The following is a 13,208-nucleotide window of genomic DNA, read 5'->3' on the forward strand; positions in this document are numbered from 1 at the left end:
GGCACAGCACCAAACAAACAAAAACTAAAGTCCCATCGGCACAAATTCATCCATCCATCCATTTCCGATTCGGTTTATCCGGGTTTGGGCCGCACCCAGCTGGAGCCCGGCCCAGGTGACTTGGGGGGAAAAAGGGAGACGTCACCCGGAACTGGTCGCATGTCAGTCACGGGGCACCGAGACGTAAACGCCGTCACTGAGCGGAAACCGAACCCACGCCGACGACACCAAAGCCAGACCAGTAAAATGTGGCCGTGTTCGGCTCACGCAAAGTTGAAGCACTCGCACGAAGCCGCGACTTCTTCGCTTGTATCAACTGGCAGCAGGTGGACAGAACACACTGAAACAAACCTTCGGCCCTCTGGTGGAAGAGCACGGAATTGCGGAATTGGCTTGGGTGTCACTACAGGTTGCTCGCAGAAATAGCAGGGCAAAATTTCTTTTTTTTTTTTTTTAACAAAGATAAATCGATTTTGGGCCAGTAAAGTGTTCCTTAAGGTTATTATTATTAATCACGGCGTTAGTTGCGTTCACCTTTTTGTAACCCATTGAACAGTTCCTGATAAATGACTAGTTTAGCTTAATTTTAGCGCACGTACACGATATGGAATTAAGAAAAAAAAAAGTTTTCCAACTGAAAGTTTACCTCGACGTTCAACTTAATCCATAGATTTCCGATGACATCGCCACAGTCCCAGGATTCCCTTGTGCGCCATCTTGTGTGTCACTACCGGTAATTGGAAGCCTATCCCTAACAGATCTGTTAATTGCTTATTAAAGTAAATATTCATACTGTCCATGAAAATAACATTAGACTCGAGATCACACCGTTTAGCTCTTTTTTTTTTTTTTTTTTTTAATCGAAACATAAATCGCTTTTGGGCCAGTAAAGTGCTCCTTAAGGTTATTATTATTAATCACGGCGTTAGTTGCGTTCACCTTTTTGGAACCTACTGAACAGTTCCTGATAAATGACGAGTTTAGCTTAATTTTGCGCACGTACATGATATGGAATAACAAAAAAAAAAAAGTTTTCCAACTGAAAGTTTACCTCGACGTTCAACTGAACACAGATTTCCGATGACGTCGCCAAAGTCCCAGGATTCCCTTGTGCGCCATCTTGTGTGTCACTACTGGTCATTGGAAGCCTATTCCTAACAGATCTGTCAATTGCTCATTAAAATGAATATTCATACTGTTCACGAAAACAACATTAGAATCGAGATCACACCGTTTAGCTCATTTATTTACTTCTTAAACACGATAAGCCGTCCATTGCCGTGCTGGCGAGTCACCCGGCAGTCAAGGAGCAATTGAAAATTGAATTGACATCGTACGTTTCATCAAAAGGAAGGTTTTCATTATGTATTTTGCCATTTAAAAAAAAAAAAAGAGAGAGAGAGAGACACACAGAAACACACAAACCAATCTGAAAGATGATTGCTGTCGTCAAGGAAGACGTCCGTCCCTCACGCCTCGTCCGGCCTCCCAATCTCAAACAAAATTGGCAAAGTTCATCTTCTTCTTTGTCGTCGTCCTCGCTGGGAGAAAAAAAAAGCACAACAGAAACCCCGAAACGCACAGTCGTACAAACATTATGAAAAATGCGCTCCCGTCCTAAACACGTTTGTACAAAATGCAAGTGGCGCTCTCGTTTCTTTCTTCTTCAGCGCTTCCCTTCGGATATGCAGCTTTGAACTTTATTGTGTTATTGTTTTTTGTACAAGTCGTCCATGATAGCGGAGGACAGTCGAAACATTTGGGACAGGACTGGTGCACGACGTTGACAAACAACTCAGTGAGTCACATCTCAAACAGAAGATATTATACAGCAGTTCCATATGATCTTACGCAATATCCCCCCCCCCCTCCCCATGCACTACACGATAGTCTTGGATGTTCATATTTTTACATAATATGCTACATTCTCTTATATCACTGATATAAAGGCAAAGGTATTCCAATGCAAAGTGTAAGCTCTGCTTTCTTTCCATTTAAATTAGGATTATACGTTGACGTCGAGACGATTCCGACGGCGACTTCGAGCTCGTAGCGAACACAAATAAGAGTTGCTAAGTCGGATTTGACACAAAAACAAACAAAAAAAAAAACAAAAAACGTCATTCGTCTGACAACGAGAACAGCAATTCCAACGTTTGTGTTTCTTTTCATCAACAATCACAATGTCTCCTGTATATACATCAGCAGAACTGAAGCAAGCTTCGTTTGAACGTTCGCTCGCCTCTTCCAATTTGCTTGCTCTTTTGGCTTACACGCAGAGAAATACACATTAAAAATACACAATGAACTTCCAGGAGTGATTACAGCAGATTTCTAATTGATAGATTTCAAACGCATACCAAAAAAATCTTAAAAAAAAAAAAAAAAAAAGAAACTAAAGTTGCCAAAAAAAAATGCTCATTTCGTAATGTGCTGCCACCTGCTGGCGGTTTCCTTCGTTGATTAAATGCCACAACTGGAACATGTACTGGTGTCGTTTTTTGTGTCCTGTGCCGTGTGTTGAGAGGGTCAAAGGTCGGAGAGCAGTCGCGGGTCGGGCTGGACCGGCCCGGACGGGTGGGAAGGATGCTCTCGTCTTTTTGATTCCATCAACTGCAAAAAAAGGAAGAGGAAAAAAAAAAACAGAGCAATCGACTGCTGCATCAAGTCGCCCAAACGCAAAATGGACATAAAATGGAAACGCGCACGCGAGTTTTAGGGGAACGTACACATCGTCTCGCAAAACTCGACGAAAGAGAAGTCGTTTTGCGGAAAATACACCTCCAAAGTCCCGGACGGACGGACAGACAGGTAGATAGATAGATACAGAGGGACAGACAGGTAGATAGACAGGTAGATAGATAGATAGATAGATAGATAGATAGATAGATAGATAGATAGATAGATAGATAGATAGATAGATAGATAGATAGATAGATAGATAGATAGATAGATAGATAGATAGATAGATAGATAGATAGATAGATAGATAGATAGATAGATAGATAGATAGATAGATAGATAGATAGATAGATAGATAGATAGATAGATAGATAGATAGATAGATAGATAGATAGATAGATAGATAGACAGACAGACAAGGGCGTGTGAAACAGGTCGATGACAAACGCTCGACGTGAGGACTGTGAGGCGCCACCAGAGGGCAGCATAAACGAGGTTTTTCCAGCGCCGTGAGCGAGCGCTTCTTACTGGGAGGGGATGCTGGGGGAGCCGGAGCGGTGGAAGTGGATGTTCTGCCACTTGCCGTCCCGGCGGTGCCACACGCGGGTCTCCTCCGACTGCATGGTGCGCGGCATCCCTCCGCCGTCCATGTACTGGGTCAGGCGGATGTAGGCGATGCACGCCGCGTTCTCCCCGATGAGGTGAACGTGCGGGTTCAAGAGAATGGTGTGCACTGGCTTGTTGCCTTTAGACAGGGCTGACAAAGAGACAAAATGGCAGGCGGAGAAACGTCACAAAAACATCAACATCTTTCCATCACGTCCTCGGAGGCGGACGCAAAGAAAGCCGTTCCTCGCTCAAACAAGGACTGGCATCAAATCTCACTTTCATCATTTTCTTTATTCTACATACAAAAAACCTGATTTGCGATTGGCATGTTCTTTTCAAACCCAATCCTGTTTTCAAGCCCTAACCCTCATTTGATAAGAAAATCCTGTTTTGAATCCCTACTTCAAAACTTTGAGAAACCCTGAGCCTGTTTCAAAGGGCCACTTTGAAACGCCAACCCCATTTTGAAACCCTTCTTAGAAGACCTAAACCTGTTTTGAAACCCTAAACTCAGTGATTTTCTTTGTAAATATTATAATTGATCTTTATTGAGAGTTGATCTGTCAAACGAGAAAACAAAGATAAGCGACAAAGCGCGAGTTAAAAGCAGAATGGAGCGCTACATCCTGTGAGGGAAGGACAGGACAAGACAGGACAGGGACAAGAGAAGAAGAATGCAGGACAACGCTCGTAAATCTGGCTGTACAACTGAAGTGTGTAAGGATTAACTAAACACATTAAAGTCTATCAAACAAAAGTGTAAGTGGGGGGGGGGGGGGGATACACAAACAATTGCCGTATTCAGACGTTATTTGTTGCAACAAGTACGTGGCCCCGCGGCAGTGGACTGACCCCGTTTGACGCGCAGAAAGGGTGACGGTAACATCCTGTGATTGCTTTGCCTGCCCCAAGGAGGATGAGGACCCCACCCAAATCAATCGACGGTAGGATCGGGAAGCAGGGGCCCAGACGAAAGCCACCTCGTGGACGGGATGCATCCAACACCGATGGCCCCAGGGTGGCACCCTCTTCCCCCTGGCTGCTTGGCGGGGAAGTCCCCAGTGCCAGCCCTCAGCCAACCCCCCCCCCCAACCTCTGCCTCAGATCCCGACATGCTCCTACCCCCCTGATGCCCAGACTCCACCCGGAGTTCGAGTACCGGAGACCATTCCCCACTCGATGGAATGGATGGGGTCAGGATAAAGTGGTGCACAACAAAAGCCTGATGGGTGGGGGACCCAGGGAGCAGCCCCGTGCGATGAGGGGGGAGCCCCCACACCAAGCCGTCATCCACCCTGAGGTTGGCCCGGCATATAACTCGGCCAGCCCCACCTCAAATGCAGGTGCGACGGTCGAGAAACCAAACAGGGGACGGCGACTAGAAGTGGAAAACCCGAGTGTTGACGCCATTGAGGTTTCTGGGACAGAACCAATTCACCCAAACTATTTTTAATCCTGACTGCAGACGTTTATAGCGACAGTCATTATTCTTGAGAGCTTTTGTTCCCAAGATGTTTGCATACCTGCAGGAGTTGTGCTCCGATTCCAATAAATGGTGCCGTCGTAGGCAGCGCGCGATTACCATCCAGTATACGTAAAATACTTTGATGCGTGACACTTCACTTTTACATCTCCAGATGAGCCGTAAAAGTCAAGTCCACTTCAAACGGAGAAAATCAACCGGAATTAACAAAGCCTCCCAAGACTAAATGGCGACATCGGATTGAAGACGCCAAACTGTTTGCTTCTTCTACAAGTAGTTCAAGTCCAAGTTCCGGAACATTCTGAAGAATATTTGAGTTCCGTTTGCGAGGTAACGCCACAAACGTGTTGGGCTGTTTTATCGGCCCAACGCGGACACTTTAATGAACCGAAGGTTTCGGTTTTGATCTTTCTTTGCAGCTCCATCCGATAACGCAACCAGTTTAGATTCAATTTCAGTTTGAAGCATGCTCGAAAACTTTGGGCACGGAAGCGTAGTGTCAATCGAAGGCTCGGTCGGGCGTGGCGAACGAGTCTCCGGTCCGGACGTCGGTCGAATTGCTCGATTGCGCAAAAGGTCCGCTTGAGGCGGCGGCGGCGGCCGCTGCTAAAAGCTACCCGTCAACTCACCGTTTTCAAAATAAAAGCGGTGGAAGTCGTGTCCCTCCACCAGATTTCCCAGCGCCTCGGGCTCAAAGGAAGTCAGACCGGGATCGCAGATCTTCCTGTTACGGAAAAGACGGAACTGTGGCCGAAGATCTTGCACCTTCAGCAAATTTGGGCCTGGACCCGCCGGGACTTACGCGTAGGCCTCAAAGTCTCCGTTGTTGATAGACTCGATCAACTGCTCGGTGACTTTAATGATTTCCTGTTTGCGAGCTGCAACACAAAATCACAAAGCAAACCGTGACTGCGCGTGTTCACGCGATTAGGATTGTGCGGGTGAGAAAAATGATACTGGTGACACAACAAGAACGGACAAAAATAAAGCAGAGACGACGAGTATGCAAAACTGGAGTCACAAATCACACGGAAAAAACGAAGGCAAGGAGTGCTCCGACATTCGGGAGACAGGAAAGTATGCGGGGGCCGTCATGAGGTTATTAAAGGAAATAAAAGGAAACCGCAGAGTGGAAAGAGAAGCGCACGGCGTGGGTGTGACGACTTTTCCTACCTTTCACGTCTTCGTCTTCGATGGTGGTGTTGGCGCTCTCCACCGATTCCTTACAAAGAAAAATTGCGCTCGTCAACGCCGACGGCGGACCGGTGGTAGAATTTGAAAGTTTGCAGCCAAAACCATTTGAATGATAATAATAATCATAACAAATAATCAGAATAAAATTCAATAAATAATAATAATGAAAAGAACAAATATTGAACTGTAAACTCAATAAAATATGTACTGCCCCAAGAAATACCTTAGGGGTCATAATTGCCCATCTCATTTTTTTCCCCCTTTTTTTAACCTACGGTCACTCGTATAAAAATACCAATGAGCTTGCTAACAATTTTTTAAAAAAAAGGAGAACCATGGGAATAATAATAATCTTAGTAATAATGAACAAATAATAATAATAAAAATAAAATAAATAATAAAAATAACAAAATAAATAATTAAAATCAAATAAAAAAACTAATAGTAAAAAACAAATATTGAACTGTAAACTCAATAAAATATGTACTGCCCCAAGAAATACCTTAGGGGTCATAATTGGCCATCTCATTTTTTCCCCCTTTTTTTAACCTACGATCACTCGTATAAAAATACCAATGAGCTTGCTAACAATTTTTTAAAAAAAAAAGAACCATGGGAATAATAATAATCTTAGTAATAATGAACAAATAATAATAATAAAAATAAAATAAATAATAAAAATAACAAAATAAATAATTAAAATCAAATAAAAAAACTAATAATAAAAAACAAATATTGAACTGTAAACTCAATAAAATATGTACTGCCCCAAGAAATACCTTAGGGGTCATAATTGGCCATCTCATTTTTTCCCCCTTTTTTTAACCTACGATCACTCGTATAAAAATACCAATGAGCTTGCTAACAATTTTTTAAAAAAAAAAGAACCATGGGAATAATAATAATCTTAGTAATAATGAACAAATAATAATAATAAAAATAAAATAAATAATAAAAATAACAAAATAAATAATTAAAATAAAATAAAAAAAATAATAAAAAACTAATATTTAACTGCAAACTCAATAAAATATGTACTGCCCCAAGAAATACCTTAGGGGTCATAATTGGCCATCTCAAATTTTTCCCCCTTTTTTAATCTACGGTCACTCGTATAAAAATACCAATGAACTCGCTAACAATTTTTTGAAAAAAGGGAGATTTCCAGTAATTGAGGTCTTGGCGATCTGCAAAAGTTCAAGTAAAGAATTTCCTTTGACAAATTTGGGGTGAAATTTGGGGTGGGTTAACCCCCCCCCCCCCCCAAACTCCCACCACCCCTCTTGTTTTTCCCCCAAAACTGTCAAAAGCGAGTTGGGCAATTGTGCCGCCAGGTTAACGGTTAATATTTCCAAAAGAAAAACGTCACCTTGTTTCCGTCCACGGGATTGTGGATCACAGTCGTCTGCGGTTCCTTCAAAAGAACACGACAAGCCCACGCGTGACTCAAATAGCACCATCATCATCATCATCATCATTATTGTCACGATTGAAAACGGAGCGGAATAAAAAAAAAAGATGAAAGTGTTTTGTGTGTTGCGTAACTAATCTGGTACTGTATCATCACAGTAGTAGTAGTAGTAGTAATAGTAGTAAGGCTAAGGGCATTTTTCTATCCCTCTATGGAATGAAATGTCTCATCTTTTTCCGAATCCCGCCCGCTGGCCCACTCCGACCTTCTAATCACGCCGTCAGATTACGGCGGATTATAAAAATCGTCGTGTGCGCGCACACGGATGCCGCGTTCAAAGACAGAAGAAAAACAAAGCGCGAGAAAGTGAGGAGCTCCGGCGTCCGTGCGGAACCATCTGGAGAGCGCGCCGAGTCCTTTGGCGGCATGCGGAACGGAGGTCACGTGACCCGACGCGCTCGACCAATCGCAGAACATGCCATCGCGTTCATGCAAATGCTGATGAAGCTCGAATCGGGCCTGAAGCGACACATACGTGCGAACGGGAAAGGGGGGGGGAGGGGGCGGGGCGGGTGGTTTAGGGGGGTCGGGAGCCCCAGGCCGCCTTTTACTCCGGATCGGATTCCGGAACCACTCCATTCAAAACTCAAGAGTCCAACGTGCATGCTTTTCTCATGCCGGTTCATTCGGTGAGAGCCCAAACATGGCCGATGGATTTTTCGCCGCGTCGGCGACGGGGCCAAAAAGTCACGCCAGGGCCGGCGTCAAAATTCAGTGGCCCGCGTTGGCACGGGCGATCCAATTCATCCACCGGACGACGTTTTATTTTATGCTGCGTCGACTTGTGCTGCGTCACAACGAGAATAAATATCATATTTTCCGCACTATGAGGCGCATCTAAAATCCTTTCATTTTCTCAAAAGCCGACGGTGCGCCTTATACATGGAAACAGTTTTAAAATATGCCATTCGTTGGAGGTGCGCCTTATAATGCGGTCCGCCTTGTACGTGGGAAGCGTTTTAAAATATGCCGTTCATTGGCGGTGCGCCTGAAATGGAGTGCACCTTATACATGGAAAAAGTTTTAAAATATGCCATTCGTTGGAGGTGCACTTTATAATCCGGTCCGCCTTATACATGGAAACAGTTTTAAAATATGCCATTCGTTGGAGGTGCGCCTTATAATGCGGTCCGCCTTATACATGGGAAGCGTTTTAAAATACGCCGTTCATTGGCGGTGCGCCTGAAATGGAGTGCACCTTATACATGGAAAAAGTTTTAAAATATGCCATTCGTTGGAGGTGCGCCTTATAATGCAGTGTGCCTTATACATGGAAACAGTTTTAAAATATGCCATTCGTTGGAGGTGCGGGTTATAATGAAGTGCGCCTTATACATGGAAAGCGTTTTAAAATATGCCGTTCAGTGGAGGTGCGCCTTATAATGCGGTGCGGCTTATACATGGAAACAGCTTTAACATATGCCATTCGTTGGAGGTGCGCCTTATAGTGCGGAAAATACAGCACTCGAGGATGCGGATTAGGGGTGTCCGACCCCTGACTCGAGAGCCTTGAAAATAATCATCTTCGCATACAAGAGCCGTTGCATAATTATTATTTAAACACACTATATGTAGCAAATATTGAATTGTATTATTTTTCGTTCACTGCAACATCTTTGAAATAATTTGGGACTTTTATGAATTTTAGGGGAGCCCACTGACCCTTTAGTTGCTCAAATAAGACGGGCCGGCACTGAGCGGCAGCTGAACCGCTTCCGGTCCTTCAGAACCAAACCGTAAAGTCTTATCTAAATAATAGAAAGGAGATTTATCGTCATAATTGTTGTACGTATTCACGAAAATCATCTTCGGCCAAACACGCCGGTCGGTGCCTTGCTCAAGGTGCCACGGCCGTCGCTGGGAAATGGCGACGAGGGGGTGTTCCCCATCCACCCTCCCGCAGGAAACCTCGCATTGAGGTGAAAAAAGTTGCAAACGGGGACATTTCGGCGTACATTTGGAACAACTTTCTATTTGTAACTATATTTTTCCCATAATGTAGAAATTTTGAGGCGCCGTCAAGCTTTTGTCAAACGACGCCTTCGACGGATCTTTTGGACGCGGCGAGTCTCATGAGAAGGTGCAGGTGTACCTAAAGAAGTGACCGACGGTCCGCCGAACTGATCCCAAGAAAGCTTGCGATCCAACACAAAAGCAGGACGGGAGACAAAGGTGGACCGGCAGCTCATCCACACGAGGGGAAGGGGGGTGGGGGTGGGGGGGCAGCCAGGCTCGACGGAAAGCACAGATTGGCGGGTGTGAGTGCGAGTGCGGGTGTGTGTGTATACCAGTGCGGGGGCGGGGCCAGTGTCTTTAGGACTGGTCGCTGTGTTTGCTTTGTTGTTTACCTGCAAGGGGGGGGGGGGGCAGTGTAGAGGGAATATGACACTCGTACAAAACACACGCACGCGCATGCACACTCGCGCCACCCGACTCGACCCGTTTGAAACCGATCGCCGTCAACTCCCTCGTTTTTCATCGAATCTTCAATCGAGATAAAAACAATCGCGCCTGAGAGAGCGTGACTGCGGCGGAACGTCTAAACCGGAAAAACGCTCGGCCTTTGACGTGGCCTCGTGAGATCCCAATGATCTCCCGGGACTTCAGCACAGTCGGCATCCAAAGGCTCAGCAGCGCCACAAATGGACTTTTTGTGGTTTTTATCCGTGGCAAAATTTAAGTCAGAGGCCCAATTTCGGAAAAGACAAACCGTAGACGTAACCCTAACCTTGAGATTCAACTTCTATTAAATTTTCTTCTCGACTTATGACGTCCAAAGGGACACAACTGACGACCTAACTGACTTGGAGTGAGGACGCGCCCGAAGAAGGCTTACACGAGCCGAAACGTTGCGCAACGAGACTCGCTCTCTTGCGAAAAATTTGGAGGTTGGTCGGAAACAATTGGCAACGAAAAGGATGGTGGCAGGCATGCAAATTTTATTAACTGAATAAATCTAAACTAGAATTTGGCTTAAATCAGGGGTCAGCAACGCGGTGCCCGCGGGCGAATGGTAGCCCGCGAGGACCATAGAAGGTGCCCGTGAGGTACGTTCTGAAAATACAATGGGCCACAAATTGTTACTATGATTTGTGCCATAAATTCCCAATCTGACTTGCTCACGTGAATTAAAATTTGAAAATACCTGGAATGTCATTTATTAATAGTTTATGTGCGTGAAATGAACTGAGTCTGAAATTTGCCGCAAACAGGTCACGTAGCCCTTCATACGATCGGTGCTCACGAAGTAGCCCTCAGCCTCAAAAAGGTTGCTGAGCCCTGGCTTAAATTAAGGGGGGGAGCAAATTCCGGGGTTATGATTAAATTTGAAAGGATGGGAAGAGGCAGTCAGTTTGGGTGAACAAATCTTTGGGTCGGAGGGCCCGTGCACCTCCCTTCTTCATTCGTGGACAGGGATTCATCGCTGACCCCAACCCAACAATAAAGCGACAATCACGACTTCTTCTTCTTCTTTTCCTTTCGGCTTGTCCCATTAGGGGTCGCCACAGCGTGTCATCTTTTCCCATCTAATCCTATCGCGTGCATCTCTACGGAAGGTGTCTGGTGTTCTATGTGACAGAAGAGTCTTCGCCGGGATGAAGGGCAAAGTTTATAAAGCAGCGGCGAGGTTGGCCACGATGGACGGATTCGAGACGGTGGACAGGAAGCAGAACCGGAGGTGGCAGGAAATCAAGATGTTGAGGTTCTCGCTCGGAATGTGCAGGTCGGATAGGATTAGAATTGAGCTCATTTGAGGGAGGGACAGCCAAAGTTGGATGTTTCGGAGACGAGGTTAGATCGAGAGAGCAGACTTGGATGGTTTGGACGTGTCCAGAGGCGAGAGAGTCTGAGGATGGAGCTGCCAGGCAAAAGAGTGAAATAGGGGAAGAGCAAAGAAAAGGTTGATGGATGTTGTGAGGGAAGACATGAGGACAGTTGGTGGGATTAGAGAGGAGGATGCACCAGATGGAAAAAGATGACACGCGTTAGTGCACAGCAGAATGTGCTGCATTTATTCTTTCCGTTTTGTTTTTTTTTTTTACCTTTATGGCAGTCAAACGCGCTATTGTCACTTAAAACTGAGCCTTTCCAGTCGATAAAGGTTTTCTACGGCAATATTTTGAAACCGGAAAACTGTTTGGAACTGGACTTTCAATCGGTGGACTCGTGAGAAGATGAAATAATCAGCCAGAGACGTTAACTTGCTGACGAATGTCCAATCGGCGTTGCCAGTCTGTTGGAGCTCACTTGTGAGATCAAGGAGGTAAAATTATTAGTCAGTAAAAATATGGCCAACGCTTCCTTTTTCCTCTGTGGCGTTCTTCCGCTACTGTGTGAGGAGAAGTTGGATTTGGGCCGAGGTCACGTGGGTGCTGGATTAAGGCCTATCGTAAGGAACAATTGCGGCGGGAAAATATTGAGTGCGACCAGAAGAAGAAGAAGAAGAGGATCCAACGAGAAAGTACTTCTCCCAATTTTGTCTGCGGAACCACGGAGAGGTCAAGCAAATCAATAATCATCCCCCGCCGCCTGACGCGACTTTCCCCGAATGATGACGCCGCAAAGTGCACACCGAATATCTTCAAACGTTGCGTCAGAATTCCGCGCCAAACAAAGCGCCCCTCGTCGGCCACTCACCTTAACGCCGTCTGATTTTTTGTTCAGCAAACTCTTGGCTGCTGTGGGTGAGAAGACACAAAAAGAAAGTTCAGCGCAAACGTGGCCAGCTGGCGCGTCAGGACTCGCTAACATGCGGCAAGCACATCGGCCGCGTCGCGCCGACGCACCGAATCTCAACTCCAAAGCGGCGTTTCGACCGGCTTCGTTTTCTTCCAGGTTCTGCATTAACTGACACCGGTGCGTAGTTAGCGAGCGGGAAGTTCCACCTCCACCTCCGAGACTCCCGCGGGAATGTTAAGTCGGTGATTTGCACTCACGTTAGCATGCGCTTCGACCCGTTCGTCAGAGCCGAGACGACGTCTCGCCACCGCATGCTACAGCCGGCTCAACGTAAAGTAGCAAGCGTGCAGTGTCTTAACCAACCCGTTATTTTAGCTTCATGCATACTGGAAGAGATTGTTTAACTAGGCCAAAGAACAAAATAATTAAACACGTCCACGATCAGCCCCATTCCTGCTCCCCCCCTCAAAATTCTTACCTCAAATTGAAACCACAATCCAAACAAATGGAAAGAAAGTTGGGAAAGAAAAAAAAAAAAAAGGAAGAAAACGATGAATAAAAAGTGACACAAATGCTCTGACACTTTACTGTAGAATCAAAAGAGTGCAAGCAAAAGACTGCGAAATGTAAAAAAAAATGAAATAAAATATTCCGGCAGAGCTGGAGTCGTGCTCAGGCAGAGATGATAAAGAAAAATGACGATGTTTATGAATGACATCCGGGTGTGTGCCGTAGATAAACGGATCAAAGGCATTTAATATTTGGGGCTAAATGTCTTAACAGACCATCAACTTGCATCAAGATTATGCAAACGGGGCAATTTGCAAAGCAACTGGCAACAAACTTTTATCATCTGCTTTGTAACTTCCGACATGGAGGTCACTTGGAGGAAATGGGAATGACAAATGTGAAGTCAAAGAATGTGCTGTTCATGTCCAGCGCGCGTGAAATAACAAACCTCAGAATAAAGACTTTGATCATTTTAGCGATCACGAGCATTGCACAGGCCTGCGGACCGCAAACGCCACCAACTCAAGTTAGCGCTAACATCCGGAGCGGCCGCGCCGATAGCAAAAAGTAAAAAAAGTC

General features: G+C 45.4%; 1 protein-coding gene across 2 annotated transcripts in view; it reads right to left on the reverse strand.

Annotated features, from left to right (window-relative positions):
• Nucleotides 1-1,211: 1,211 nt before the first annotated feature.
• camk2d2 (calcium/calmodulin-dependent protein kinase (CaM kinase) II delta 2) overlaps nucleotides 1,212-13,208 on the reverse strand; it is a 53,130-nt gene continuing 41,133 nt past the window's right edge. For both annotated transcript variants that reach the window (XM_061831027.1, XM_061831028.1), the window contains 8 exons: nucleotides 12,078-12,118; nucleotides 9,728-9,787; nucleotides 7,338-7,382; nucleotides 5,948-5,996; nucleotides 5,577-5,652; nucleotides 5,404-5,498; nucleotides 3,211-3,439; nucleotides 1,212-2,613 (listed from right to left, as the gene is read on the reverse strand). In XM_061831027.1, the coding sequence (XP_061687011.1) occupies nucleotides 2,610-2,613; nucleotides 3,211-3,439; nucleotides 5,404-5,498; nucleotides 5,577-5,652; nucleotides 5,948-5,996; nucleotides 7,338-7,382; nucleotides 9,728-9,787; nucleotides 12,078-12,118 (599 nt within the window). In that variant the 3' untranslated portion in view covers nucleotides 1,212-2,609. The remainder of the gene's footprint in view (nucleotides 2,614-3,210; nucleotides 3,440-5,403; nucleotides 5,499-5,576; nucleotides 5,653-5,947; nucleotides 5,997-7,337; nucleotides 7,383-9,727; nucleotides 9,788-12,077; nucleotides 12,119-13,208) is intronic.

The sequence above is a fragment of the Syngnathoides biaculeatus genome, chromosome 9 (assembly GCF_019802595.1).
Source record: "Syngnathoides biaculeatus isolate LvHL_M chromosome 9, ASM1980259v1, whole genome shotgun sequence".
NCBI classification, from domain to species: Eukaryota; Metazoa; Chordata; class Actinopteri; order Syngnathiformes; family Syngnathidae; genus Syngnathoides; species Syngnathoides biaculeatus.